Here is a 25570-nt window from a genome sequence, read left to right as displayed (position 1 = left end):
ACTTGCATGCCCTTGGTTCTTTTCGAACGCTTGCAACTAGCACCCAGGAGCATAAGACGCATGTGTGTAAGGGCATTTTCAGCCGTTCGGCCCCCCAGGGCGCTTAAATAGAGCAGCCTGGGGGTGTGCCGGCGCTAGTTCGGCCCCTGGGGGCGACCTAGCTCCCAGTCACGCCCCCAAGCGCCGGCCCCAGGATGCGGAAAATTTGAACTAGGTCGCTCCCGCTCACAAAAGACGCCACAAATCCGGCGATCGGACGTAGTCTGGCGTTACAAAAAACAGAGCGCCACACGTTGTAAGTTCGCGTTCGCAACGAATCACTCGGCGGGGTCGGCTTCAGGCGTTGGCGGAGTCGGCGTGCGCGGGCTCAGTGGTGTCGGAGCTGCTTCGGTGCTGGGCTGTGTCGGCGCGGCTTCGGTACTGCTGGGCGGCGATGTAGAGGCGTCGTTCGGGCTTGGTGTCCGTGTGGCCGTGGGCGCGGGAGCTGGCGTCGTCGGCGTTGCCGTCTGCATCTGGTTCAGGATGAGGCCGCGCTCTGCCATGTACCACGCCCTGATCTGCTCGTCGTTGCTCTGGAGCATGTCCGCCCCGCCCATCAGAAAAGCCATGTCGGCGTTCCTCTTCTTCGCGGCGACGTTCGTCCGGAGCAGGTCGACGTTGGTCCGGAGCAGGTCGAGCTTGATGGCGCTGTTCGTCATCAGCGACGACCACCGCGCCTCGGTCTTCTCTTCACGTAGGACGGCCCGGGCCTGGGCGTCAGCGAGGCAATGCTCGATGGACTCCTGCACTCGCGCAGTTGCCGCGTCGGCGTTTTTCCCCTTCTTTGTCAATTTGTGGCCGTCCGGCCGCCCCTCTGACGCGCCCGGAGTCGTCGCGTCCGGCTTGTATGTCTCCTTGGCCTTGTCGAGGGTACGTCGGACTTCCGCCCACTTCTCGCACTTGTCAATGCGCTTGTAGACGTGGAGGAACTTGAAGTCGGCGTCGAGGTTGTCGCGCCGATACATGGTGAACATGCGCAACAACTGCGCGGAGGAACAAACAGTTGGCGGGCGGCGGGCGTAGACGATGAAGAGATGCGGGCGAACGGCGTGCGTACCTGATCCTCAACGCTGGCGCCGCTCTCCGGGCGAGCCGCGACCTCCTCGACGATTCCATGCCATTTGTTGCACGCCCCCTGGATACGCCCCCAATGGTTCGCCATCGCCTTGGAGCCGCGCTGCATGTAGACGTCTTTAAAATAGGGGTCGACGAGCTTCCGCTCGCCGAACTCGGCCTTGATGCGGTCCCAGTACGTCTCGAAGCTTTGGTTCGTGCCGCTGGTCGGGTCGAGGCAGACGACTTTCCATACTTCGGTGAGACATTCCTCCTCCTTGGACGTCCACTTGATGCGCGGTTCGCCTGGCCTAGCCGCCCGCTTCTTCTTCTGGCGTCCCTTCGTCGGATCAGGAGTCGGCTCCTCCTCGTCCTCCTCCTCCTCCTCTTCCTCCTCCTCCTCCTCGGGTTCCTGCGCTTCGTGCGCGTCCTCGCCCTAGACGTAACCGAGCTCGGCCTCCATGTCGCCGCTGAGATCCACTACCTCGTCCTGGGTGGCGAACCCGGGAGACGCGGCGGCCGCGGTCGATCCTGTCGCGATGATGTTGTCCATGTCGGCTCCTGTGTCGTCGGTGTCGCCGAGGTGCGAGAAGGGCAGCGGTCCACGGCGGAGATGGGGCGTCGGTGTGGACGCGTAGGCGGGCGGCGAGTAGTTGTATGGAGGGTACTGCACGCCGACGAAGGCGGGCGAGGGTGTGCGCGTCGCGGGGTGGCCATGGGGGAAGGTCACGTTTGGGTTGAACCCACCGTGCGCGTCGCCGTCGGCGTAGCCGGGTGACGACGATCCCCATGGAGATCCGACGCCTTGCTGTCCCCAGGGCGCGTACTGGGCGTGGCTGACGACGGGTGGATTCATCATCCCCGCATGGTCGACCGGTGAGGAGGACGCCGCCGCGCGCGCCGCGTTGTCGCGGGCCTTCTTGGCGATGGCCCTGTTCCGCCGGTCGGCGGTGACTGCGTCGCGTCGCTGAACTTCCACCCTCCACTCGGCGTTCGACATGCCCGGTGGCTTCAATGGCGACGCCCTCGGCTTCCTCTGCTTCGGCTGGGCCACGGTGCCAGTCGTGGTTGCCGCCGCGCGCGGCATGGCGTACTTCTTCGGCGGCATGGCGGCGACTGGAAGGCGAGCGGGAGAGGGTTTGGCGGGAGAAAGGGAGGGAATGGCAGGAGGAAGGCGAGCGAGCGGGAGGGATGCGAGGGAAAAGCGTCAAGAAACGACGGGAAAAGGCCCTCGGGTCAGCGCCAGGCGGACCCACGCACCTTTTTTGCTTGTGCCGGCTCTCCAAGCGCCCCCCAGGGCACCGGATTCGGCCTGAGTCTGCCGGCACCAATTTTGACCCGAGCCGGCAAAAAAGGAATTCTAGGGGCGCGACCGGGCCGTTTTTTTGGCGCTGGCGCGGCAAAAACCTCTGAGAAAGGTCTGTTGGAGACACGGCTGAAGATTCTCTAAGTTGCAGTAGGACTTCCCAAAAAATTTGATTCCACGTGTCTTGCAAGCAAAGTCAACCCCTCTAGAATTAACAAATCTCTTTCCTTCTGGAATGAGCGCTGCTAAACACACGACGGTGCTCAGCCGATTCTGGCATGATCCTACTAATCTAATCATGCATTCATGGGACAAAATGAAGTAGAACCGCTGAATGAAGCATCGTCCATCGATCGGCCAGTTAAGTATCGTCTGCATAGTACTTTCGTTCTGGAATTTGGCGTGTGACCGTGCACAACTACCATTACCAGTTAGCTTTCTTCGCACTCTCTCTGCTTAGTCTCCACCGATGTAACACGTACCACACACGTGTCCACGTCGACGGCTGGAATATTTCGTGTCGACGTCAATTGCAGTTAATACGGCTGAAACAGTATGGGTATTTTTATTGTCACTGTCAAGCAACGCTGAGGTGTCTGGATCCGTAGTTTATTTCCACTCGCCTAGGCACGTCACGCTTGATGCATTGCATGGACAGCATCGCGCTCCTGATTTCATCAGGACAGATCAGTACGTGCAGCAGTAACGTAACCCCGCCCACGTCTACGCCAGACGTCGACCGCAGTAAAACAAATGCTGATGATCATGCATTCAGTAGTAAGTGATAATCTGAAGGATGACCAACGTTATCGTTCAAGTAAAAAAAAATATAGATGCTTGGGTGCCGGAGCAAGTGATAATCTCATTCCTATCATCGGTGATTTTTACAACGTCCCAATGTCGGACATACTAGTAGTAGAAGACAACATGTGCGCGTTGGAATTTTTTCCCCCTATTCTAGCTCCACGCGACCTGGCTACCAAAAGCAGACGGACGCCGCGTTGGGGGCCTTCGTGGCCCGGGGGATGCGGCCGTAGCGGAACCCGTGGCCGGCCCGGCGTGGGGAGGAGCGCCGGCGGAGCGCAGGCGCGGCCCAGCCGAAGCAGAGGCGGATGCGCGCCCGGAGGCGTCGGAGCCCCTTGGCGGCGGCCCGGCGCAGGCGTCGCGCCCCGGCCCAGACGACGCGGCGCGCGCGCCCGCGCGGCGTGACCTCGGCGTCGCGGGAGAAGTGGTAGCTCCGGAGGAACAGCTGCCGCCGCTCCACCTGGCGCTCCCACCGCGCCATGTACTCCACGTACGACCACGCCGTCGTCGTCATCGTATTTCCCCCCGTCGTCCCCAGCGCCGCTACCTGTGAGGACATGGGCGCTGACAGGCGGGTTCTTGGCTGGCCGGCTGGCTAACTCTGCTCCGCTCTCTGTGCTGTGGGTCTCTTGATGGAAGCAAGAAAGATTAAGCGCGTGCGTGAGGAGGATGAGTAGTGGCGGCAGCGGATTGTGATCTGAGGAGGGATGCGGCGAAGCGGAGAGTTTATAGGGGAGGAGCGGCGGCGGCTGGAGCAAGGAGGAGGGGTTGGCGGCGCTGGCTGCAGGCAGCTTCGGGGGCAAGGGAAGGGAAGGGAGATGACAGGGAAGATGGTTGGATTTATGCTGACCCGACGTTTTGCTTGCATTTGGCGGCCTAATTTAACTCCACTTTACAATGCATGGATATAATCAGACACTTTGTGCTTGATTGGAAAATGACACTGCCATTTGTAGCTTCCGTCTAGTCTCCACCACACGGCTGTAGTATCAATATTTGTCTCTCGCGCACGATCAGAACTATCACATCTGCGCGTGTGGTGTGTAGTACAAGGAGCGCAAGGTGTTTTAGCTACAGGTGATTCTCTCACCAATGCCTTCCTGCCGTATGTAAAGGTGCAGGACCATATGCATGTGTATATCAGAGTATTTCTTGCATTTTTGTTTTATGTCAAATCAATGTCAGACAGATGGGACCCATGTCAGGTGAGAGAGAAAGACTATCCTGGAGTTTCATGCGGTGCCGGGGTACAAATCCTTTCCTTTTATTTTCTCTTTAGTATTTTCAATCATTTCTATCTTTTAAACCATACTGTTGTTTTTGAAATATTTTATATATTTGAATTCCTGAAGCCAAGAGCTTTAGAATAAGACCAATTTTGGATGCATTTCAAACATGTTTTAATTTCAACATTTCAAATGACTGAAATCAGGTTTCTGGAACAAAGCGAAATATGTTTTTTGAAATAATTGAAATTAGTTTTTTTTCATTGAGTGAAATCAATTTTGAAATATGTTTTCTCAACAGAGTGAAGTATGTTTTCTCAACCGTGTGAAATTGTTTTCTTTAGATGAGTGAAATTTGTTTTCCATATACATGACACATGTTTCGGTGTATAAATACGTTAAATATAGTGAAATGTGATTTCTAAAATGAGTGAAATCTAACTTTTGTAAACGGGTGTAACGTGTTTTCCGAATCTAGTGAAATGTGAAACTGACTGAAAGGTTTTCTAAAACTAATAAAATAGGTTTTTTGAAATAGTTGACATTAGTTTTTTTTTCATTGAGTGAAATCAATTTTGAAATGTGTTTTCTCAACTAAGTGAAGTATGTTTTCTCAGCCGTGTGAAATTATTTTCTTTAGATGAGTGAAATTTGTTTTCCATACACATGACACATATTTTGGTGTGAAATATGTTAAATATAGTGAAATGTGATTTCTAAAATGAGTGAAATCTATCTTTTGTAAATGGGTGTAATGTGTTTTTCGAATCTAGTTAAATGTGAAACTGACTGAAAGGTTTTTTGAAACTAGTAAAATGTGAAACAGACTGAAATGCATTTTCTGAAACGAGTGAAACGATTAAATTCAAACTAGCCAAAGTGTATCCAAGATTGATCTTGTTTTGAAGATCTTGTCGCCCTGAATTCAAAAATATAAAAAGTTTCAATATTGGATATTTAGTTTAAAAGTTATCAACATTTTAAAATGTCACATGGAAAATAAAGTGCATGCATTTAGTGTCTGCATGCAGCCTTGGTGCACCTGTTTGCTCTCACCCTGACATTTGACAAAATGTGCTGCTGTGGCCCCCGTCCAGTGAAAGTATATCTGTTTGTATAAGATTTTGTATTTCTATAAAAGACAAAAATAAAGCATGATGGGGTCTCCAGCCAGATCAATCTCAAAGCAACGTTTAACGGTGAATGCTCCACCGGTAAGAAAACTTCTTCATACAAGGAAGTCACTGCATACATGTTCAAGAAATTAGATAGTCAGATGACTCTGCATAAACTCGATCATTTTCACCAATGAGTTGGTCTGGAACAAAATCAGGTTCTAATTAAGCAGAAAAACATTTGAGGAGGGATCGACACTTCCACTTTGGCATTAATTAACTACTCAGCTTGTAAGTTGTAACCGTTTGCTCAGCAGGCAGGCATGATTTGACTTTTCTGTTTGCCCCTGTGCATGTTTAAGGCCTGAAAGTAGCGCGCGAATGCGAGTCTGAAATGTGTAATGCGTGCGTGCTGAAATAGTCCGAACATGGAGCAGAGATTTAGTTTTGAATAGTGGTAGAACGAACAGAGGAAGCGCCATTGACGTCAAGACAAGCGCCGGCCTGCTCCTCAGATTCAGAAAAACTAAAGCTGTACGGCGATGGTCAATGGTAGTCCTTCTGTCTAGCCGGTACAGGCCAGTGGACGGACGAGCGGTGCCCGTTGACGTTTGACCTTGTCACTCGTTTTTTCTTTCTAAAGGAGGATGACCCTCGATGCATTAGAGTGATGCATGCAACCATATTGTATTTAATAAAAATGCACAACGTAGACTGAGGTCCAAATCTAGCTCACACACGGAGCTTAACAAAAAGGAAAATAAAAGGTGTCACAGCCGGCAAAAATAGTAACAGGCTACGATATCTATACACTAGCCTATTATTAGCTCGTCATTCAAATCAGTTGAAGATAATCCGTGCTGTCACCTTTCAACGGTTGCATCCAGTAGCCAAAAGTTCCCTGAAGTCCGCATGAGTGAGTAACAACCTACGGATCCAAGTGGTGGCTCTGTAGTTAACCTGCAAAAAGTTAATAAAGTTTTTCCGCTTAAAGAGTATGTCGTTTCTGTTGTTTCATATAGCCTAAAGTAGTGCACATATCCCTATCCGAATATGTCTTGGTATATTTGGTTTCACTCCATTTAGTCACGTCCCAAATAACGTGTTAATGCAAGTTGGAGGATTAACGTTGAAGGCTATATGTATCATGCGTCATAATAGTTTTGCCAACAGGCAATTGAAGAAAGAGGTGTTGTATAGTTTTATCCTGATCACAAAAACAACACCCAAAACCACCTACCCACACCTTCGCTGTTGGAGTATAATGTCCGGCCCTCTCCCGTGGTTCGGAATTTTGGATGAGTTGGTCGGTGCATGAATTCAATATGGTATCAGAGCCAAGAGGTCTTGAGTTCAAGACCCTGCCAACACAGTATTAAATAAAACGATTCTGCGGCCTACATCAATCCCATGTCCAAGGACTAAAATAGCCTAGACGTGAGGGGGAGTGTTGAAATATATTGCCCGTCTTCCTCCATCAGTTTGGACTGATGGGTGAACTGGTTAGGTGCATAAACTTACAACCAAGAGGTCCAGGGTTCAAAACCTAGTAAACACAATAAATAATTGCGGCCTACCCCCGCTTTCGCTGCCCACGTCGGTGAGTGTTGGCGTATAATGCGCTGCCTACTCTCTTCCATCACATCGGTTTTTTGGTTGCATTGGCTAGAGCATGCACTTCTACATTCGCTTTACCAAATTATCTTTCATCAAGATCACTCCCTTATGGGCAAACCGCATAAAGATTTTAATTCTTACCGGAACTTTAATCTTACAGATATGAAGGGATCTCGGAATTGGCCCAGGGTCAATTAGATCCAAATACATGGATTTCACTGAGAAGCTATCATTCGTAGATAATTTTCAATGAATGGTGTCTGACTGGTCAGCGAGTTGAACCTCCATCAACCTGCGGACCAAGTGTAGCATTGAGTTCCAACGTAACCCCACAAGAGACCTCCTGAATTCAATATTAAGAGAAACAGTTGTAATACTGTGGCAACAGTCTTCCTTACGTTGTATAATATATTTTTTTCGAAATGGAGGCAAAAGAATTGCCTCATCGATTAATTAAGAAGAAGAGAATTGTCCGGTTAATGTACGGGAAACCGGGCTAAAACCGATACAATCAGACCATAATTGGGTTACTCACCAATCATGACCCCACGAGCACACGTGCAACCCGCCAAACCCTCCTAACACACAATAACTCCTCATGCCTGTACACCACAATTTTGAACCCGACAAGAACATCCCAACAAAAGATAGTGAACCACGTCGAAACCACAATGACAACCCGAACCGTGAGGATGAGCCGAGGGACCGGGAATCATCCATTAAGCAGCTGCGGGCGTCTTACCTATGGCGCCACTCTTTTTGCCTTTGCACCTTAGTGACTTCTCCTTCATTATACCAGTCCGAGGGCAATCACTCACCTTGTATTTGCCCTTGAATGTCGTTCCCGTCAGGAGGCAAGCAATCGCCCTTCCAGTTTCAGGGCTAATAGCCTCCACGCTAGCGAGCAAGTCACAAAGCTCTTTTACAAAGAGAGCATTGGAATTATCCGTCGGCGAGGGTGGAATGGGTGCAGAAGCCACATGTGAGCGCGCAGGCGAGTTCACCTCACTCGACTCACATGTCAAGGTTGAATCATGTCCCTCACACGTGGTTGTCTGCGTGTCCACCATCATATGCTCCATTGATAGAGGCGAATCAGAGCTCGCACATAACACTTGAAGCTCGGGCATCACCTGCAACACCGGAGGCAAGGCATCACAGTGGGCAAGGCAGACGGCGATGATGAGTTGTCCATAGCTCTAGGGGAGAAACAACCATAGAGCTCCTCAATCCTGTTCTCCACTGAGCCACCAACATCAACCTCACTAGAAGGATGTGACGTAGGAGCGGATTGCAACACAACCGGCACAAGAGAGAGCTTTCCCAGAGCAGCCTCCGGTCGCTCCAGAAAGCTCCTAACGCGCACCAGGAGCTTAGCCTGGGCTGCTAGAGTGGACTGGAGCAGTACTTCAGATTGGGTTGCCGACTCAGCGTGAGAAGAAACGACCGATGCCCAGGACCTTCGGTGAAGCACCTTGGAGGGGAGCTGGGATACCATCGGACCATCACAAGGAGTTGGAGCTCGGTAATGCTCGGTGTCGAGGCGAGACCGTGGCGGCATGGCAAGGCATGCAAGTGTGCTGAATGGACGCCAAGCATTGCGACACCCACGCGCCCAGTGGCCGTTCTCCAAGCAGCGGGAGCACCTCAAGGGATCTCTGCAATCAGCCGCTCGATGACCAGGAGCAAGACATCTGCAACACCTACCAAAGAGCCAAGCCGGAATAGGATGAGGGGGCAATGCCGGAGCTGGCGACTCCAGACAGCGCCGACCACGCCGAGGCAACACATCTTGCCATCCTCCACTCGCCTCTCTCTCGTGCATCACACACCGATCAGTACGCTGAGCTGCCGGGACAGAGCTTTTGGCAGCCGGTGGCGTCAATGGGGCCAACTCCTCCTCTTCCACATCGTCAACATCCTCGTCACCAAGGGAAGCCCAGGACACATGCCACCCCATGTCTAAGTCAGCCGGGGACGCGTCGACGGGTGCTGTCGGGGACGAGTCGATGATGAGCGCTGCTGGAGACGACAGTGGCAGGACGGAGGCCGCACCGGCTGTAGCGGGAGCGGAGGGCTCTGTCGAAGCCGAAGATGTCGTCGCCTCCTCCCCGAGGAGCGTACGGGCCACCCTTCGCCCTTGGACGGCTGGTTCGGCGCGGCGGGAGGCGAGGGCGGCTGCGGCAAGAGTTGACGCGGGAGCTGAAGCGGGAGGCGGCGGACAGTCGACGCTCAGCACGACAGGAGTGGCCGCCGCCATCGCGACCGACGCGGATGCGGGCCGAGGTCGTGGGTCGGGGCGGCGAGAGGCGAGGGCGGTCGCGGGAACTGGAGCAGCTGGCGGCGAGGAGCCGGCGCTTGGCACGGCCGGAGTGGCCGCCGCGGCCGACGCAGGCGCGGGTCGAGGTCGTGGATGAGCACCCATGACGTCACCCCGCGGGGAGAAGCACGTAGGCTGCAAGAGGGCGTCGAGAGGATGCCGGATCTGGATCGGGCACTTGCAGGGGCGGCCGGAGAAGGGAGATCAGGGCGGCGGCGCCGCCGGCGCAGGCGGGCTCGCGAGAGCCATGTCTGCTCACGGATTAGGTTTGGATGTTAATTGCGTTTGTATAATATTATATAACGTAGGATATTGTAAGACTAGAGACATCTCCTTAACTATACATCCTTCCAGAATCTAGTCGTGTTACCGTTACCTTTGTCACTCGTAGAGATTTCCGTTAGTTCTCGCCTGGTTTTGTTTCCATTTCTTAAAGGCTCCCGTTGGTCATGTAACCAGGGAGTGGCAGCTTTGACTAACGTCCTGCATGCCGAAAGCATGTAATTAGCGTCTGCTCAAATGGAAATATGAACGCTAGATCGTTGCTTGGTCTTCCATATGCATCCGTACCACTGCATACATGGAGAGTAGTTGATGTTGGTTAGAAGGAGGGAAAACGCCATTGGCATGAAGACAAACAAGCCGGTGTGTTTGTCCGTTCCACCACAACAACGAACGAACTCTATACTTTTGTTCTGGATCAGGCCCGGTGGGGTGGGTCTACCTAGGCTAGGAGTACGTTGGGAACGTTCCACCACACACGCGGCACGGCGGCGATGGACGACAGTCGACAGACAGACACATGAGCGGAGGAGCGCCGAGCCGGCCGACCGACCTTATCCGTGGCATGCATGCATGCAGGGACGGGCGGGCAAAATCCAGGGCCGAAACAAAAAATTGGGCCCTATCCCACTAAAAAATGAATTAACAAGTAAAAAAATTTGTGAGGAAAATTAACGAGCGATTATAATAAAAAGTATATATATCTCACAGAAATTTTTTATAATGTAAATAATATAATGTCAATGTTTTGCAATTAGATGAATCGTCTAACTCACCTAGTTTTGGGTTCTGTCCGGTTGAACCGCTACACTGTGATCTTTAATTGAGGAGGTAAGAACCAATCTCTACCGCAGTAATGATCCTCGCCAAAAGTTAAATTAAGAATTAGAATTTAGGAGTAGGAAATGGAGAATTCGCTAAGCACCTGAAGGCTAGAGTCGGTCAGTCGGTCACGAATTGATCCGATGAGACGACGAGTCTGAAAATTAGGAGAGGAAGCCATGAAGCCAACGACAGCGGCCTGAATCCAATCGCTTTGATGAAGCAAAGACGACGACCGACGAGACGATCTCATTTCTTTTTTTCATCTACTGACTCCTGTAGCGGCACCGACGGGACTGTCGTTGGCCTGTTAGTTTCCAGATCGAGGCCTGTTAGTTTCCAGATCGAGGCGATCCCGATTGACTGGTATAGTGATCCCTTTTTTGACCCATGATTCCGTTTCCATCGCTAGAGAGCAGTTTTCTTTTTTTCTTTGGAAAAGATCGATCGACGAGCCGATGAGCTCCAACGCTCGATGGCCTCGACTCAGGCCCAGCTCCAGCGCCTAGCAGCCTAGTGCTGCAGCTGCTACTATTTTTTTTTCCAGAAACACTAGGCCTATATAAAAAAATTGAGGCCCCTTAAAATTATGGGCCCTGTGCGGGCCGCACATTTGGCACCACTATGAGCCCGGCCCTGCATGCATGCATGCATGTCACGTCCACACGTGCTGCTCGGTATCCCGGCCGCTCCCTCTCGGCTCTCGCTCGTAAGCCGTACTCTCTCCGTCCGAAAATATTTGTCATCAAAACAAATTAAAGAAGATGTATCTTATTTTAATTCTAGACACATCTTTATTTATTTATTTTGATGATAAATATTTTCGAACGGAGGGAGTAAGCAGCAAGTGATGGATCTCCCCTGATAGGATAAGATGAACTGTACTACGTGCTTTGTGCCCGTGCGAGCAGAACAGTGCGTGCTGCCGGCAATTGACGGCGTCGTCACCTCGATCGGCTAGTTTAACGAGCGGGTGACACTGCTTGCTGTATTTTGTTGGACGGGTCGCTTGTGCATACGGCGTTGCATGGCGTGTTATCACCTCCATCGACCATCGGCAGCAGAGCACGCAGCGTCAATTGCTTGCTTAATGTAGATTGACTGTAAAACAATACACTCCACTTATTATACATTGGGTGTGCATGCATGCATGCGTGCGTATCCGGGCGCAAGGAATAATGATTAGCCAATGATGATAGACGGGTCAAACCCCCGGCTTGATCTTCACGCCGGCTGGCTGCTCTGCTCCGCTCCGCCCTATATACTCCCCCGTACGTTATGTACTGTGGCGCACTGCCCCCGCCGTTCGAGTATAATCCAAGTTGAGTACGTATACCTTTCCTGCAATTGAATCCATATCCATAAACACTAGCAAATCTGCAGCAACAACAACAGTGAACAGAATGGCCAGTGGCGTCAAATCTGAGTGATCGCAAGTCAATACTCCCTCTGTTAAAGTCTTTCTAAAGATTTCAACGAGTGACTATATACGAAACAAAATAAATAAATCTACACTCTAAAATATGTCTACATGTATTCGTATATTATAGTCCATCTGAAATGTCTAAAAAGGCTTATATTTAGAAACGAAGGGAGTACATGCTGCTGCATGCGGGCCATTTGGCCGGAGGGACCCATGCATGCATGATTATAACATGTCTGTCTCTGGAGTACTCCCTCTGTAAGCTAATATAAGAGTGTTTAGATCATTAAAGTAGTGATCTAAACGCTCTTATATTAGTTTACGGAGGAAGTAATTGTTAATTTTTCTTGCCATCAGGGCTCCGTTGAAAACTCGCACGCCACTTGCAGAATGCCCAGAGTAGATTAACCAACCTTCTGTCAGAATGGGGAAAGAAAGAACTCAACTGCGCACCAAGTGTAAAACAACGTCAGACCCGATGCACTCCTTGCTTGGACAGGCGGCAATGTATGGATTCCAATGCCTTTCTATGAAGCAACCTGTTTGCAAGGTTGACCACGAAATAAAGGCAGGTTTTTATTTTATTTTCTACCGGAGCGTCGTTGGGTAGGAATCACCGTGGCAGGACCGTCTGAGCGCTGATACTAGTTGCAAAGATACGTTGCAGTATCACAGTGCATACTTAATTAACCACACTCTTGGATTACATATTGTCCACGCGTACAGTTAAGAAGATGTGCATGTGTGCGTAACGTAACGTGCAGTAGAACCTTCCCAAAAATTCGACTCCACATGTCTTGCAAGCAAACTAGCAAAGTCAACCCCTCTGGAATTAACAACATTAGTAGAAAACAACGCTTTGGTCCAGGCCGAGTCAGGCCATTAGTCCCGGTTCAGTCCAGAACCGGGACCAATGCCCCCATTGGTCCCGGTTCGTGAGTCCAGGGGGCCGGCCGGGCCACGTGGGCCATTGGTCCCGATTCATCTGGACCTTTTGGTCCCGGTTGGTGGGATGAACCGGGACCAATGGGCCTCGCTCCTGGCCCACAACCATTAGTCCCATTGGTCCCGGTTCGTGCCTCAAACCGGGACTAAAGATTAGACCTTTAGTCCCGGTTTGAGGCACGAACCGGTACTAAAAATCTCATTTTCAAACTCTACCCCCCCCCTCCCTTGGATCGCCTTTTCAGTTAAAAAAAGAAAATGATGAAAATGTCAAAAAAATAAAAGAAAATAAGTTTCCCATGTGATATGTGGTCTAGTTGTTGGGAAAATTTGCAAATGTGAATTTTGACTTTATTTGCAAAATCTCTCTGAAATTTGTAAAAATGGGCATAACTTTTGCATACTAACTCGGATGAAAAAGTTTTTTATATGAAAAATCATCTACTCGAAAAGTTACATCCGAATTCAACAGGGGGAAAAAGTTAAACATTTTCAAAATCCTCAAAAACCTAATAGAAAAAAAGTTACGGGGCTTTTAAGATCTAGAGTGAAAAAAATCGAAAAAAAAATCAAACAGTGGGCAAACTGTGGTCAAACAATGGTCAAACTAATTATTCTAGAATATTAGTGTTACTAAATAATTATTTCTGTTATTTCAATTTTGGTCAAATCTGGTCAAACTGTGGTCAAACAATGGTCAAACTAATTATTCAAGAAATATTAGTGTTACTAAATAATTATTGTTTTTTAAAACAATAGTTTCAAAATAAAACTATGAAATGTGTCACTTCATGCTCAAGCAAAATTTCTGAAGGTTAATAGGATTGACATCTTAGTATTGTCAGGAAAACAACAAGTGCAGACTTAGAGCGAGGGAGAATAGAACCCGGAAATTAAGCGTGCTCAGGCTGGGGGAGTGGGAGGATGGGTGACCGTTCGGGAAGTTAGATGATTTGGAATGATGAGGGATGATTAGAGGATAAATTGAGAAGTGATGAGGAGTGGTGATTACAGACTAGAGGTTAAAATAATTCAGAAATTTGAAAATAAAAAAAAATTCAAAAAAAATTCAAAAAAAATCATAAAATTTCCTTTGGTCCGGGTTGGTGTTACTAACCAGGACTAAAGATGGAGCTCCACGTGGCCACGCCCCGGTTCCAGACTAGTGCAACCATTACCGGTAGCTTTCTACGAACTCTCTCTCTCTCTTACTTCTACAATGTAACGCGTACTACACACATGTCCACGTCGACGGCAGTTAATACTGCCAAAATACTCAGTATTTTTATCGTCATTTTCAGGGAACGCTGAAGTGTTCCAATCCGTAGTTTATTTATATTCGCGTCGAAACGTCATTTGGGTTGGATGGCGAATCTGCACAAGGAAGGAACGCATCCATTTGAACGGTGGAGGTGCACAGAGCATCGGATGACCAGCTGTTGGCAAAATGGAGAAAAATGACATATGGGCGAAATAATTTCACAAAGGGAACCATGGGTGAAAGAATTTCACCCAACTGACCCTTTTGTGTGGCGCCGGACAGGTAGGCACAACACTATACCGTGCGACGCCTTACTGACAAGCGCGACACACCTGGCCAGCGTGGCACCCTGGGCTCCACTCTTGGTTGTGCAACGCCTAGCTGAAAGGAGCTGCACTACCTTGTGCAGTGCCTAACTGAAAGGAGCTGCACTACCTTATATTAAAACCGTTGTAACTTTTAATCTGTGCATCCGATGAAAACGTGCCTTACATGAACGTTGTGCATTTTTCTATGTTCTACGCAATGGTGGCATTTTCATCTATGTTAGGATCAATTTGCTTGATGAAAGCTTTATTGCAAAAGTGCATCATAATATAACTGACAGAATATGTTAAAACTTACGAACTTGGGATGATGATAGCCATTGACCTGTAGCTCTTATGCATTTGCATCCTACATGTGTTTTGCACTACATAATGTGTACTTTCACGCCATGCCTATGCTTGCCATGTTAATCGTTTTTAACATGTTCATTTCTTGCATCTAAGTGACTAACATGATATAAATGAACTTCTGTTGCAGAAAGTTGCATTTTGTAAGATCCATATTAATTAATCCTGACATCATATGAATATGATCTAATTATAAAAGTTAAAAAAATCTTATGTCTAATTTAAGTCCATGTCATTGGATGTCAACATAAATTGTCACGTGTGTGTGTGTGTGTGTGTGTGTGTGTGTTGTGTAGACATGTTCCAAAAATTGGACAGTCAGATGACTCTGCATAAACTGGATCATTTTCATCAATGAATCGGTCTAGAACATAATCAAGGTCTATATGAGCACCAAAAACCTTTGATGATCGATTGGTCGACACCTCAACTTTGGCACTAATTAACTGCCAGAGCATTCCCATGGCATGTGTCAGTGCAGATTTCCGTTCCAAAAACTATTGTATATTTTGCGGGACCACCCCAGTTGGTGCGTATTTTCTCCTCTTGTAACCGTTTGCCTTTGCCTTTTCTGTTTTATTAATATTTTGCTCCTGTGGGTGTTTAAGGCATGAAAGTAGCGCGTGAATGCGTGTCTACATTGTGTAACGCGTGCATTCTGGAATAGTCCGAACATGGAACACTCCCTCCATTTTATTGAAATCTTTATAAAAATTTATATTTAGGAACGGAGGAAGTAGATTTCAATAGTATGGTAGAAGGAAGGAGGAAGCGGCGCAGTGAGATAAGATGAACCGGACTAGTATGCAGCAAGTGATCTCCGTGGATGGGATGAGATGAATTGCACTAGGTGCCTCGTGCCCGTGCGTGCAAAACGCGTGCTCGTCGTTGCTTGCTGCAGTGCTAGCTGCTCATTGCCTGCATGCCTTCCCGAGGCCGCTTACAGCCATGCAACACGGACAAGCCACGCACGGCGTCGTCGTCTCGATTGGATATAAGTTAACGACCAACACCGCTGCTCTGCTGGCTGGCGGAGGAGATGATCGGTCGCTTGTGCATACGGGATACGTACAGCGTTGCATGGCGTATTATATATCGCCTCCATCGGCAGCGCCCACCCGGCATCGTTGCTTAACGTAGACAGAGTGTCAAACAATATAGCACGTAAACCTTAAGCAAGTTTGGCAAAAAATTATGGCAAAATGTGACAATGCTAGTCCTAGAACCAAACAGCCTCTACTTATTCATAGATTGGGTGTGCATGCGGCATATCGGCGCTCGAGGAATGATGATTAGCCAATGATGATGGCATTGGCGGGTCAAACGCCCGACTTGGTCTTCACGGCACGCCGGCTAGCTGCTCCGCTCTATATACACTTGAAACCAAAATTAAACAAAAATTGGTGAAATGCATATTTCATATGTTGGGCACATCTGCAGAAGAGTGAACAGAATGGCCAGTGGCGTCAAATCTGAGTGATCAAAAGTCAATACTTGCTGCTGCATGCGAGCCATTTGGCCGGAGGGACACCCATGCATGCATGATTATAACATGTTTGGTGTGTGAATCCGAGGCTAGCTATAGTTGTTTTAATCTTTCTTGTCAACAGGACACTGTTGAAAACTCGCACACCAGTTGCAGATCGCCGGCCCAGAGTAGATTAACCAAGCAGCTTCTGTCAGAATGGGGAAGGAACTCAACTTGCGCGCCAAGTGTACAACAATGTCAGACCCGGCTGCCGGCCCCATGGACTCCTTGCTTGGGCAGGTGGCAATGTCTTTCCATGAAGCAACCTGTCTGCAAGGTTGACCACGAAATGAAGGTAAGTTTTTTTATTTTATTCTCTGCCGGAGCGTCTTTGGGTAGGAATCGTCGTGGCAGGACCGTAGGAGTGCTTGTACTGAATAGCAATGATACGTTGCAGTGTCACAGTGCATATCTATTTAATAACCACACTCTTGGAGTATATATATTGTCCACGCGTACAGTTCACAAGATGTAGTACGCGTAGTACATGTGTGTGTAACGTCCAGTAGAACCTTCCTAAAAATTCGACTCCACAGTCCACATGTCTTGCAAGCAAAGTCAACCCCTCTAGAATTTAGAATCAACAACTACACACTCTCTCTCAGCTTACTTCGACGATGTATCGCGTACCACACACGTGTCCACGTTGATGGCAGTCAATACCGCTGAAACGCTCAGGCCCTGTTTGATTCATAAGTCCTAGGACCTTTTCTAGTCTCAACTAAGGAGTCTTTAGTCCCTAAAAAGTTCATTCCTGTTTGTTTCCAGGGGCTAAAAAGTCCCTAATCCCTCCCTAAAAGTTATTAAATGACCATATTACCCCTAGTATATAGAAAAATAACAACCAAACAACGCCATGGGTGACGGGCCAATGAGTGCATGGAAGGGCATTGTTGAAAAAGTCTCCAAAAAGACTCTCCTTGAGAGTCTTCTTCATTTAGTCTCAAAAAACAACCTGTAATCCCTAGTAGTCCCTCCTGTTTGGTTAAAAAGTCTTTAAGAAAGCACCAAAAAGTCTCTGGAAACAAACATCCCCTTAGTATTTTTATGGTCACTTGCAGGCAACGCCGAGGTGTCCCGGTCCATAGCTTAGTTGTATTCGCGTCGAGACGTCATTTGGGCTGGATGGCGAATCTGCACCCGTTTGCGCGGTGAAGCCGCAGAGAGCAGCGGACCGACTGTTCTTCCGTCAGCCGTGCCGGATTCAGACATTCAGTGAAAACACCGGCGCTTTGGTTCGGGTTGCCCACTGGTTTTACTTCCTCGCGGTCAATGGCGTGCTCGCTATCCATTCCCATTCCCATGAGAAAAACAGTGTGTTTATCATGATGGGATTAGCACCCAACCTGACCGAGTGACGTGACCCATTTCATCCCCAGGTTCAGACCTGCCCCTCTGATGTCATATGGTTTGGCCGGCGTCGTTCGCTACCTTCCCATACTGTTGCCAACCACCCCCACTCCCGTCGACACCGTTCCAATCACCAGGCGCGACCGTGTCCAACTCGATCACATCGACAACACGTATGCATATCGCCCGGCACGGACCACATCTCCGTAAGCAGCGCATCAGCAGAAACGAAAACAAGTTTTTGGAATCGCAAGTTTTTCCATCTGCTAAGGTCTAACAGTTTGGCCTCACTGACCAACCATCAACCCACCATGTTGAAATGAGCCATGCATGCCTCTCACAGGGCGTCAAATCTCCCGTCCTGCACTACATTGACCTTCGTAACTGGTTCATCTCATCTTCTCATCTCACAGAGATCAAAAAAAAAAAGCACGAGCTGCCGGGAACAACCGACGCAAACCTGTCTACAACAAACTCAGACATATCAACCAAAAGCTTCAGAGTTGTTTGACATCTCCGCATTTCACAGCAGTAATAATTCTAATCGACGTGTAACAGTTCTGAATGCTTTCTTGGTTCTGTAGAACTTTACAAGGCCCATGTAGTAGTAGCTGTTAACATTCTATCACCAACTCCGACAAGCGGCAAACCAAAAGAAATTAAAACAAGCGTATGTTCCTGTAAAACCCCTAGATATTACACGAATAATTTAGCAGAAGGCCAGGCTCTCCATCGGCGGGTCAGCAGCGTGCCAAAAATCTTCCTCCAGGTGAAACCATGACCACACAAAACTGTTGTAGTACCTAGCGCGCCATCCGCCGTTGGGCATACGCGTAGATCAGGTGGACACAAGGGACGCCGGCGATGTCCTTGGAGTTGTGTTCAACTGTCCAGCCGCTTGTCCGAAACTGATCGGGCCCGAACGAAGCAGTGCGGCAGGCAAACAGCGCGTCCTCTGCGCCGTCTACTTGTTTGGGCAGTCTGATGCTCTGTGCCCTGACTGCCCGCATGTGAAGCAAGCGCCACTGAAGCTTCTGCTCAAGCAAATGGTGGGGGAGTGTTAGCTCAAGAAAAGGTACAAGTAAGTTTTGGTCATGATTCAGGTAAGCTGTACCAAGGCCAAAAGCTAGCAAACTTATTATCAGTTTCACACGAGGTAAAGCATTAGGTTACTAAGGGTGACTTAAGGCAAGTAGTGTAGCTCTAGTCTTCAGTATATCATATGAGGTGTTCAAACTCGCATCTATTTAGTGAAAAGAACATCATAGGTGAAAAAGAACCAAGATGAGCACATGCCACTTCAAAATACAAATGGACCAACTAAGATGGATAAGCGTGCATCCAAAGAGCAATTTGTGATGTTATTCAAGTGATGATTTTGTGAGGCCTACCTGTCCCTGCTGCCAAAGGATGAGCCACCACGACCACCGTATGACGATGAGCGTTCACCAAAGGACGATGATCTGTCACCCAAGGATGATGAGCCACCACGCCCACCATAGGACGAGCGACCACCGCCGGGGGATGACGAACGGTTTGATCTCCTTGCACCACCACCTGAAAAGTCATCATCTGACCAAATATCGTTGTCAGGTCTGCTGGAGCTCCTGCCACCGCGACGGAATCCTTCATCAGAGTCCCAACTACCACGGCCTCTTGAGCCGCCGCCCATACCGCCCCTGGACGACCCCCGCCGGTTCCTAGAACCCCGGTCCGAGTTTGAGAATCGGCCGTAAGAGTCGGTAGCGGGGCCATCATCTTGCAACACCGGCAGCTGCAAGTAGGAAGTAATAAAAACAGTCACCACACTAGCTCACAACAACCAGCATCACATATAAACAAGAGCCCTACAAGTACTGCACTATATAATGTGCGTAGTGCAAGCCTAGCTCATAACAACCAGCATCAATATTTCCGTGCACGAAATATCCATAGTAATTAACTTAAGAAGATCAAGATGCAAAAGCTACCTTTGTTACTTTGCTCAAGGTGTTTCCTTCGGGCAGTTCCATAGTAAGCAGATCCTTTGCAATCTCCTCGGGTAAATCAAACACTGCTCCTTGGACCTGGTACAGTTGGCAATGTGTACAAAATATTGTTATTTGAATCAGGGACATACTAGAAAAGAGACTGCCTCATAATGATGGTTCAGTTACTATGCATGCACCTTTCTTTCCCTAAAGGAAAATGATATTACAAATGCACAGAAGCAAATGATCAACATGCTGAAGAAAAAACTCACCCTCTCATCTGCTATTAGGTATATTTTTCCAACTGCATCAGCAGCAGATGGAGAGACATCAGACAGAAAACCAGTGACAGATCTAGGAGAAAAGAAGCCTCTTGCATATGCCGGATCCCTGGTAAGTTGTAATGTCACCGATCCCTGCAGTTCAATAGAGTTAATGAGAGTATTTGAAGAAGACGTCTTGCTTAAGAGAAAACTGCAAGAACAGGCAAATGCACAACAAAGCTATGGATAACCACCATGGTAGAGACAATTCGGATACTAGTAGAACGTTAATAGTAGTTGACTGTACTAGTAAACATATAACATCAACTGGACAAATTCAGAAGTCTAGAAGGCACTTCTAAGTTTTAAGCAAGAACAACTGGATCATAATGATAGCGGAACAGGTAAAATGTTTTCTTAATTGTGAAAATTAGTTAGGATTGGTGGAATTCATGTAAAAACCATGCATATGAGTAATCTCCTCGTGTCACTTTTTACCTGCTCATGGCTAATCAGGGAGCGTGAAGAAGGTGGCTGAGAAAATCCACTCAGATGTGCCAATGCAGAAGCAAGAGCAGTAGGTCCTAGTTCTTGGCTTAGTCTCTCAGCCGCTGGAACAAAGTATTGAATCGACTCAGGGTGCACACCTCGCAGAGTAGCAATGACATGCTCTGCAGATGAATCAAGGACTTCTTCCATTGTAGGTGGGCCAATAAACTCAAATTTGCATCCAACATCACGTTCGAGTGATTTAACTGTCCTTCGCTGGTTGGTTGTAAACATTAAGATTGCATTTCCTGCTTTCCCCGCTCGTCCAGTGCGCCCAGAACGATGAACAAAAGTCTCAGGGTCATTTGGCAACTCATAATGAATAATCTGCATTAACAGAAATATCTCTCGTTCATTAATCTGTATCTGCCATAATCCACTTGAGATAGCAAAATGCTGAAATGAATTTAATAAGCTGACGGCAATTGATAAGAAACAGTACCACGTGAATTGCAAGATTAGCACAAGAGACCAGATGGAGATGTGATAAAACGCATGAAAGGTAGATCTAAAACAAAGGTATCCCGAACTTAAGTGTCTGACGGTATTTGAATTCAAATTCAGTGTGTAACAAAGGCAAAGTTCTTGAAATGTTTGATTATTTACTTATTGTCTTAGTACCATAAATAATATCATGTGTGTAGACTGAATGTTTAGGTGCAGAAAAAGAGACTGAATGTTCTACAGAATGTGCAGTATATATCTTGGAATTTGCACAAACTGTTTTTTCTCAGAGATATACAAAGCAATAATTTGGTGAACACAAGTCATCAAACATAGTATATGCTGGAAATGTGAAAACATTTAGCAGTCAGCAACCAGACCACAAAGAGTTAGTGTTAGAGGCTGGATGATTTGCAAAAATATGTGAATCAGATGAAGTGAAGAGGAGTTGGAAACCCACCAAATCGACATTAGGTATATCAAGACCACGAGAAGCAACATCAGTTGCCACAAGAACAGTAAATTTCCCTTGGCGGAAACCATTTAATGTCCTCTCACGCTGATGTTGTGAAATATCACCGTGAAGCGCCTCAGATGCAATACTGGTTGTCAATGCCAATGATACCTCGTCTGCATCCCGTTTTGTCCGAGTGAAAACAATAGTTTTCCCACCCTTTGCATATACCTGGCAACAAAAGATTTGAGTAATTGCACTAGCAAATGTAAAGTGATCAAATTAGGATATCATCAAAAATCTAATTTACTAACGTTTAAAACACTAAAGAGGTCCAAGCAAATCTTTTAGTGTACTTTTAAAAGGTCAAGCGCCGTTAGAACTCAAAGCACAAAAGTAGTTGTTATATGTAACTGGTAAACCGAGACTGCAATTATTGTAAAAAAAAATCCAGCCCAGGGGTTAAGCATAAAACATAGAGCAGTAAACAACAGACGAGAGGAAGAGATAAAAAAAGAATCAGCTAAAAAAAATCATTAAACTGCATTAACATACCGTAATGAGATCGCTGAGAATGGTGCGCTTTGAAGTCGTTGTGAGTGGAATAGCAAAGAGTTTGATTCCTTCAGCTAGTTTTTCATCTTGATCGCCGACCTAATTCAAACATGGAGCGAACAAATGATTGATTAGAACATAAAAACCGAATAGTGAAGCATAGCAGCATATATCTCACAAAGCAGCAACAGGAATCTTCAAGTGCAAGTAGCATGTTGCGCTAAAAAAACTGTAAGCAAAATACTCTAAGGCCAGTCTTGTTGTCTCTTATCACCCACTGTTTTATTATTTTTACAAGTGGGACACACCCACTTTGCATTTAAGCAAATAGAAACTAGAAGAGTACTACAAAATTTTCTGGCTGCCTTCGCGTAAGTAAATACTACCTCCGTAAACTAATATAAGAGCGTTTAGAATACTAAAGTAGTAATCTAAACACTCTTATATTAGTTTACAGAGGGAGTACATGGCAACAGTAAAATCCTTCAAATACTCCTTTGTTAAGTTCCAAGAGCTAGGGGTAGCACATTGTTGAAGTTTGTCATGCACCACGGCTAAGAATTAAAACCAACACTTCAACCTCACATACAGCTTCACAGAATTAATGTACGGTAGACAATCGTGGGTCACATGTGTCAAAATACCAAGTTTAGTGGCCAGAATTTACACAGAATATAGCACACTAAAGAAGGAACCATAGAGCATGATCATAACAATTAACATGCATGACTGTCTAAAGTCAAGATAATGATGCAATAAATACAAGAATGCTCTGGAGTAGATAACACTGATTCATTGCCTACTTTTGTCGAACAACAGCAAAATAACCAGAGAAAAATAAGGGACAAGGAAAAATAGGAAAAGGAAATGAATGTGAAAGTGTGAGGCCATACCAAATCAATTGTCAAAGGATTATTCAAATACCGCCTAGACAATTTCTTCACCCAACTAGGCATGGTCGCAGAGAAAAGCATGCTTTGTCGTTCAGCTGGCAGCTGCTGCAATATTGTTTCCACATCTTCTTCAAACCCAACTGCAAGCATCTGGTCAGCCTCGTCAAGGACCAGATACCTAACTTCTCCCAACTGAAGACTTCCACCATTTATCAAATCAATTAGGCGACCTGGAGTTCCTACGACAACATCAACGCCACGGGAGAGTGCATTCTGCTGGGTATTATACGAGACACCACCATAAACACACACTGTACTAAGCTTTGGCGCTGATTCCATAATTTCTTTCTCAACTTGTTTAGCCAGCTCTCTAGTGGGTGCAAGGACCAAAGCTCGAGGAATACGACCTCGCCTGCCAAAAGAGAAAAAACATAGTTAGGGGATGTGAATTATCAACTGATTTTAATGCTGCACATCATGAAGATGCAAAACAAGATAAATGTGTACCCAGGAGTCCGCCCTTCGTCCTGCTCGATTATTTGCTTGATCATGGGTATACCAAAGGCTAGCGTCTTTCCAGTTCCAGTCTTTGCTCTTGCAATCAGGTCGCGGCCCTCAAGTGCTGGAATCAATACAGCCCTCTGGAGGAAGCAAGACAAATCAGTAAACGACCAGGCAAATAAGCACCTCATATGGAGTAAAACAAGCACAGTGAAAACATGTGTTACAAAGTACTCCCTCTGTCCCAGAATATAAGATGTTTTTGCAAGCTAAAACAGCATACAAAAACGTCTTATATTATGATTGAGACGGAAGGAGTAGATAACAGTTCGTAGTAAAACTAATTCATACAACTAACATCATCTTTTTACTTGTTACATTGTGCAGTTCCTTAATGGGCATGACTTAGACAATGTGTTATCAAAGCTTCCTTAGACTTAGAAATACAAATGGAACAGGCTAATTCTATTCACGAATCACGAAAAAGGGGAACAAATGGCACAGCTGCCCCCAACTCCGGTGCCATCTGACAATTGCCCACATTCGGTGCTATTTGTGAGAACAGGACAGTTTGACACTTTGACTTACAATGGAATGCTACAACATAGGCGTTGTCAAATCTCACTACAAAGTGCTTGGGTAGTGTTGAATCAATTATGGGTTCATGGAAAATATTTATTAGGTTCAAGTGTTGGCACTTAGCAACTTTGCTATGACACCACTACCATCTGTTTTCCCCACTAAAACTAACACGACGGTACCAACTAAATTCACCGAATGCTGCACTGATAGACACCACTCCCGTCCTAACAGTCAGTTAACCTATGTATGCACCAAGGTCCAAGAATTACAAGACCAACTGAATTCACTGAATTCTACACTGACAGACACCACTCCAGTCTGCTCCCGACAGCCAGCTAACCTGAAATTGCGTCAAACACAATTAAGCTGCTCCAAAACATGACAGAAATTCAGCTCACCTGGATGGGGAAGAGGTGGGTAATTCCGCGCTTCTCGAGGGTGGCCACGAGCTGGGCGGGGAGGCCGAGCCTGGAAATGGCGAGCTCATCCGCGTCCCCCTCCACGGCGGGCCCCTCCTGGTCGCTCCCGTACCCCTCGTCATCCTCGTCGTCGCTGCCGCCGCCGAGCCCGAGGCGCTTGAAGGCGTGTTCGCTGAGCACGGAGTTGGGCGACGCGATGGCCGCGGCGGCGCCCGCCCACCTGCGGCCGAGCGCCCAGCAGCGGAAGGCGGCGCGGAGCCGGAGCGCGGGCGCGAGCCCGGCGCCGCCGCTGGGGCTGGAGAGGGAGAGGGACGGGAGCGTGAGGAGGGAAGCCATGGGGGGAGGAGGGGGAGAAGGGGCGGGGGAGGGAAGCGATAAGAAATGGAACGGATGGCTGCTCGCCTCTGGATAGGAGGGGGGAGGGTTTATAGGCGGGCCGGGGCGGGGTGGATAGGGCCGAGGGGTTTGCCAGGGTTTTTCGCCGACGGGGAGCCTCCTCGTTCACAGGAAACGCCCTCCTCTGTTTCTCTCTCTATGCTCTCCAATGCCAAGCTTGTCTATATGCTTCCTTCTCTGATATTTTGTGAAATATCCTCATCAGATTAGGTTAGGACAAGTGTGTGTGAATGGGCTCACCATCATGTGATGTCTCTCAAGTGGTGCATTGTGAGTATATAGAGTAAGTGTCATGGCAAGATATCGTGTGCTCTTAGGCCCGTTGCAGAAGACGATGTCGATTTACTCGGTTAGTTCTGTGTGTTATAATATCATCAATGGTGGCAACCTTTTCATCGCACATTATTTGGAATCTAAAAATCCCGTTGAAGGTTGATTTCGTTATGTGGTCCTTGCCTCCTTGGATAGCACAAGTGATCCTGACCAATGACAACCTCGAAAGAAACATACGAGTAGATGGCGAGGTTGTGTGAACTGTTGTTTTTATGGCGATGAGGAATCGATGCAGTGTTTGTTCTTAGATCGCCCACGTGTTAAATCACCATCGCATACTATCCATATTACCTTTTGCTGAAGTATAATGTCCGGCCCTCTCCCATAGTTCGGACTTTTGCTTGCATTGGCTAGTGCATGAAGCTTAACATGGTATTAGAGCTTTAGGGTTTTTTCCGCACGTGCAACTTGTGCTCTCCCGATCTCCCATAGTTCGGACTGATGGC

The 25570-nt window shown here is 47.6% G+C and overlaps 2 protein-coding genes across 2 annotated transcripts; both read right to left on the bottom strand.

Moving 5' to 3' along the window:
* Positions 1–3240: 3240 nt before the first annotated feature.
* LOC125552950 lies at positions 3241–4359 on the bottom strand. Its single transcript, XM_048716673.1, has one exon. It carries the CDS (start codon positions 3759–3761, stop codon positions 3375–3377), a length of 387 nt encoding a protein of 128 aa, XP_048572630.1. The 5' UTR covers positions 3762–4359; the 3' UTR covers positions 3241–3374.
* A 13927-nt stretch (positions 4360–18286) lies between these two features.
* LOC125552949 (DEAD-box ATP-dependent RNA helicase 3, chloroplastic) lies at positions 18287–24789 on the bottom strand. Its single transcript, XM_048716672.1, has 10 exons — positions 24375–24789; positions 23401–23534; positions 22894–23305; positions 22001–22099; positions 21452–21676; positions 20497–20874; positions 20008–20151; positions 19736–19831; positions 19157–19539; positions 18287–18799 (listed from the first exon to the last, which is right to left on the bottom strand). The coding sequence occupies exons 1-10, from the start codon at positions 24729–24731 to the stop codon at positions 18730–18732; spliced, it is 2298 nt and encodes a 765-aa protein (XP_048572629.1). The 5' UTR covers positions 24732–24789; the 3' UTR covers positions 18287–18729.
* Positions 24790–25570: the final 781 nt, after the last annotated feature.

This window comes from Triticum urartu, chromosome 4 (genome assembly GCF_003073215.2).
Source record: "Triticum urartu cultivar G1812 chromosome 4, Tu2.1, whole genome shotgun sequence".
NCBI lineage: Eukaryota > Viridiplantae > Streptophyta > Magnoliopsida > Poales > Poaceae > Triticum > Triticum urartu.
Note: the sequence above shows the minus strand (reverse complement) of the source record. Positions and strands in the feature narration are given on the sequence as shown.

Coding starts and splice junctions, on each gene's coding strand:
- LOC125552949 (XM_048716672.1), bottom strand. CDS start 24,731: ATGGCTTCCCTCCTCACGCTCCCGTCCCTCTCCCTCTCCAGCCCCAGC. Junction 19,832..20,007: donor ACCTAATAGCAGATGAGAGG/GTGAGTTTTTTC, acceptor CAACTGTACCAG/GTCCAAGGAGCAGTGTTTGA. Junction 18,800..19,156: donor TCCTTTGGCAGCAGGGACAG/GTAGGCCTCACA, acceptor TTGCTTGAGCAG/AAGCTTCAGTGGCGCTTGCT.
- LOC125552950 (XM_048716673.1), bottom strand. CDS start 3,761: ATGTCCTCACAGGTAGCGGCGCTGGGGACGACGGGGGGAAATACGATG.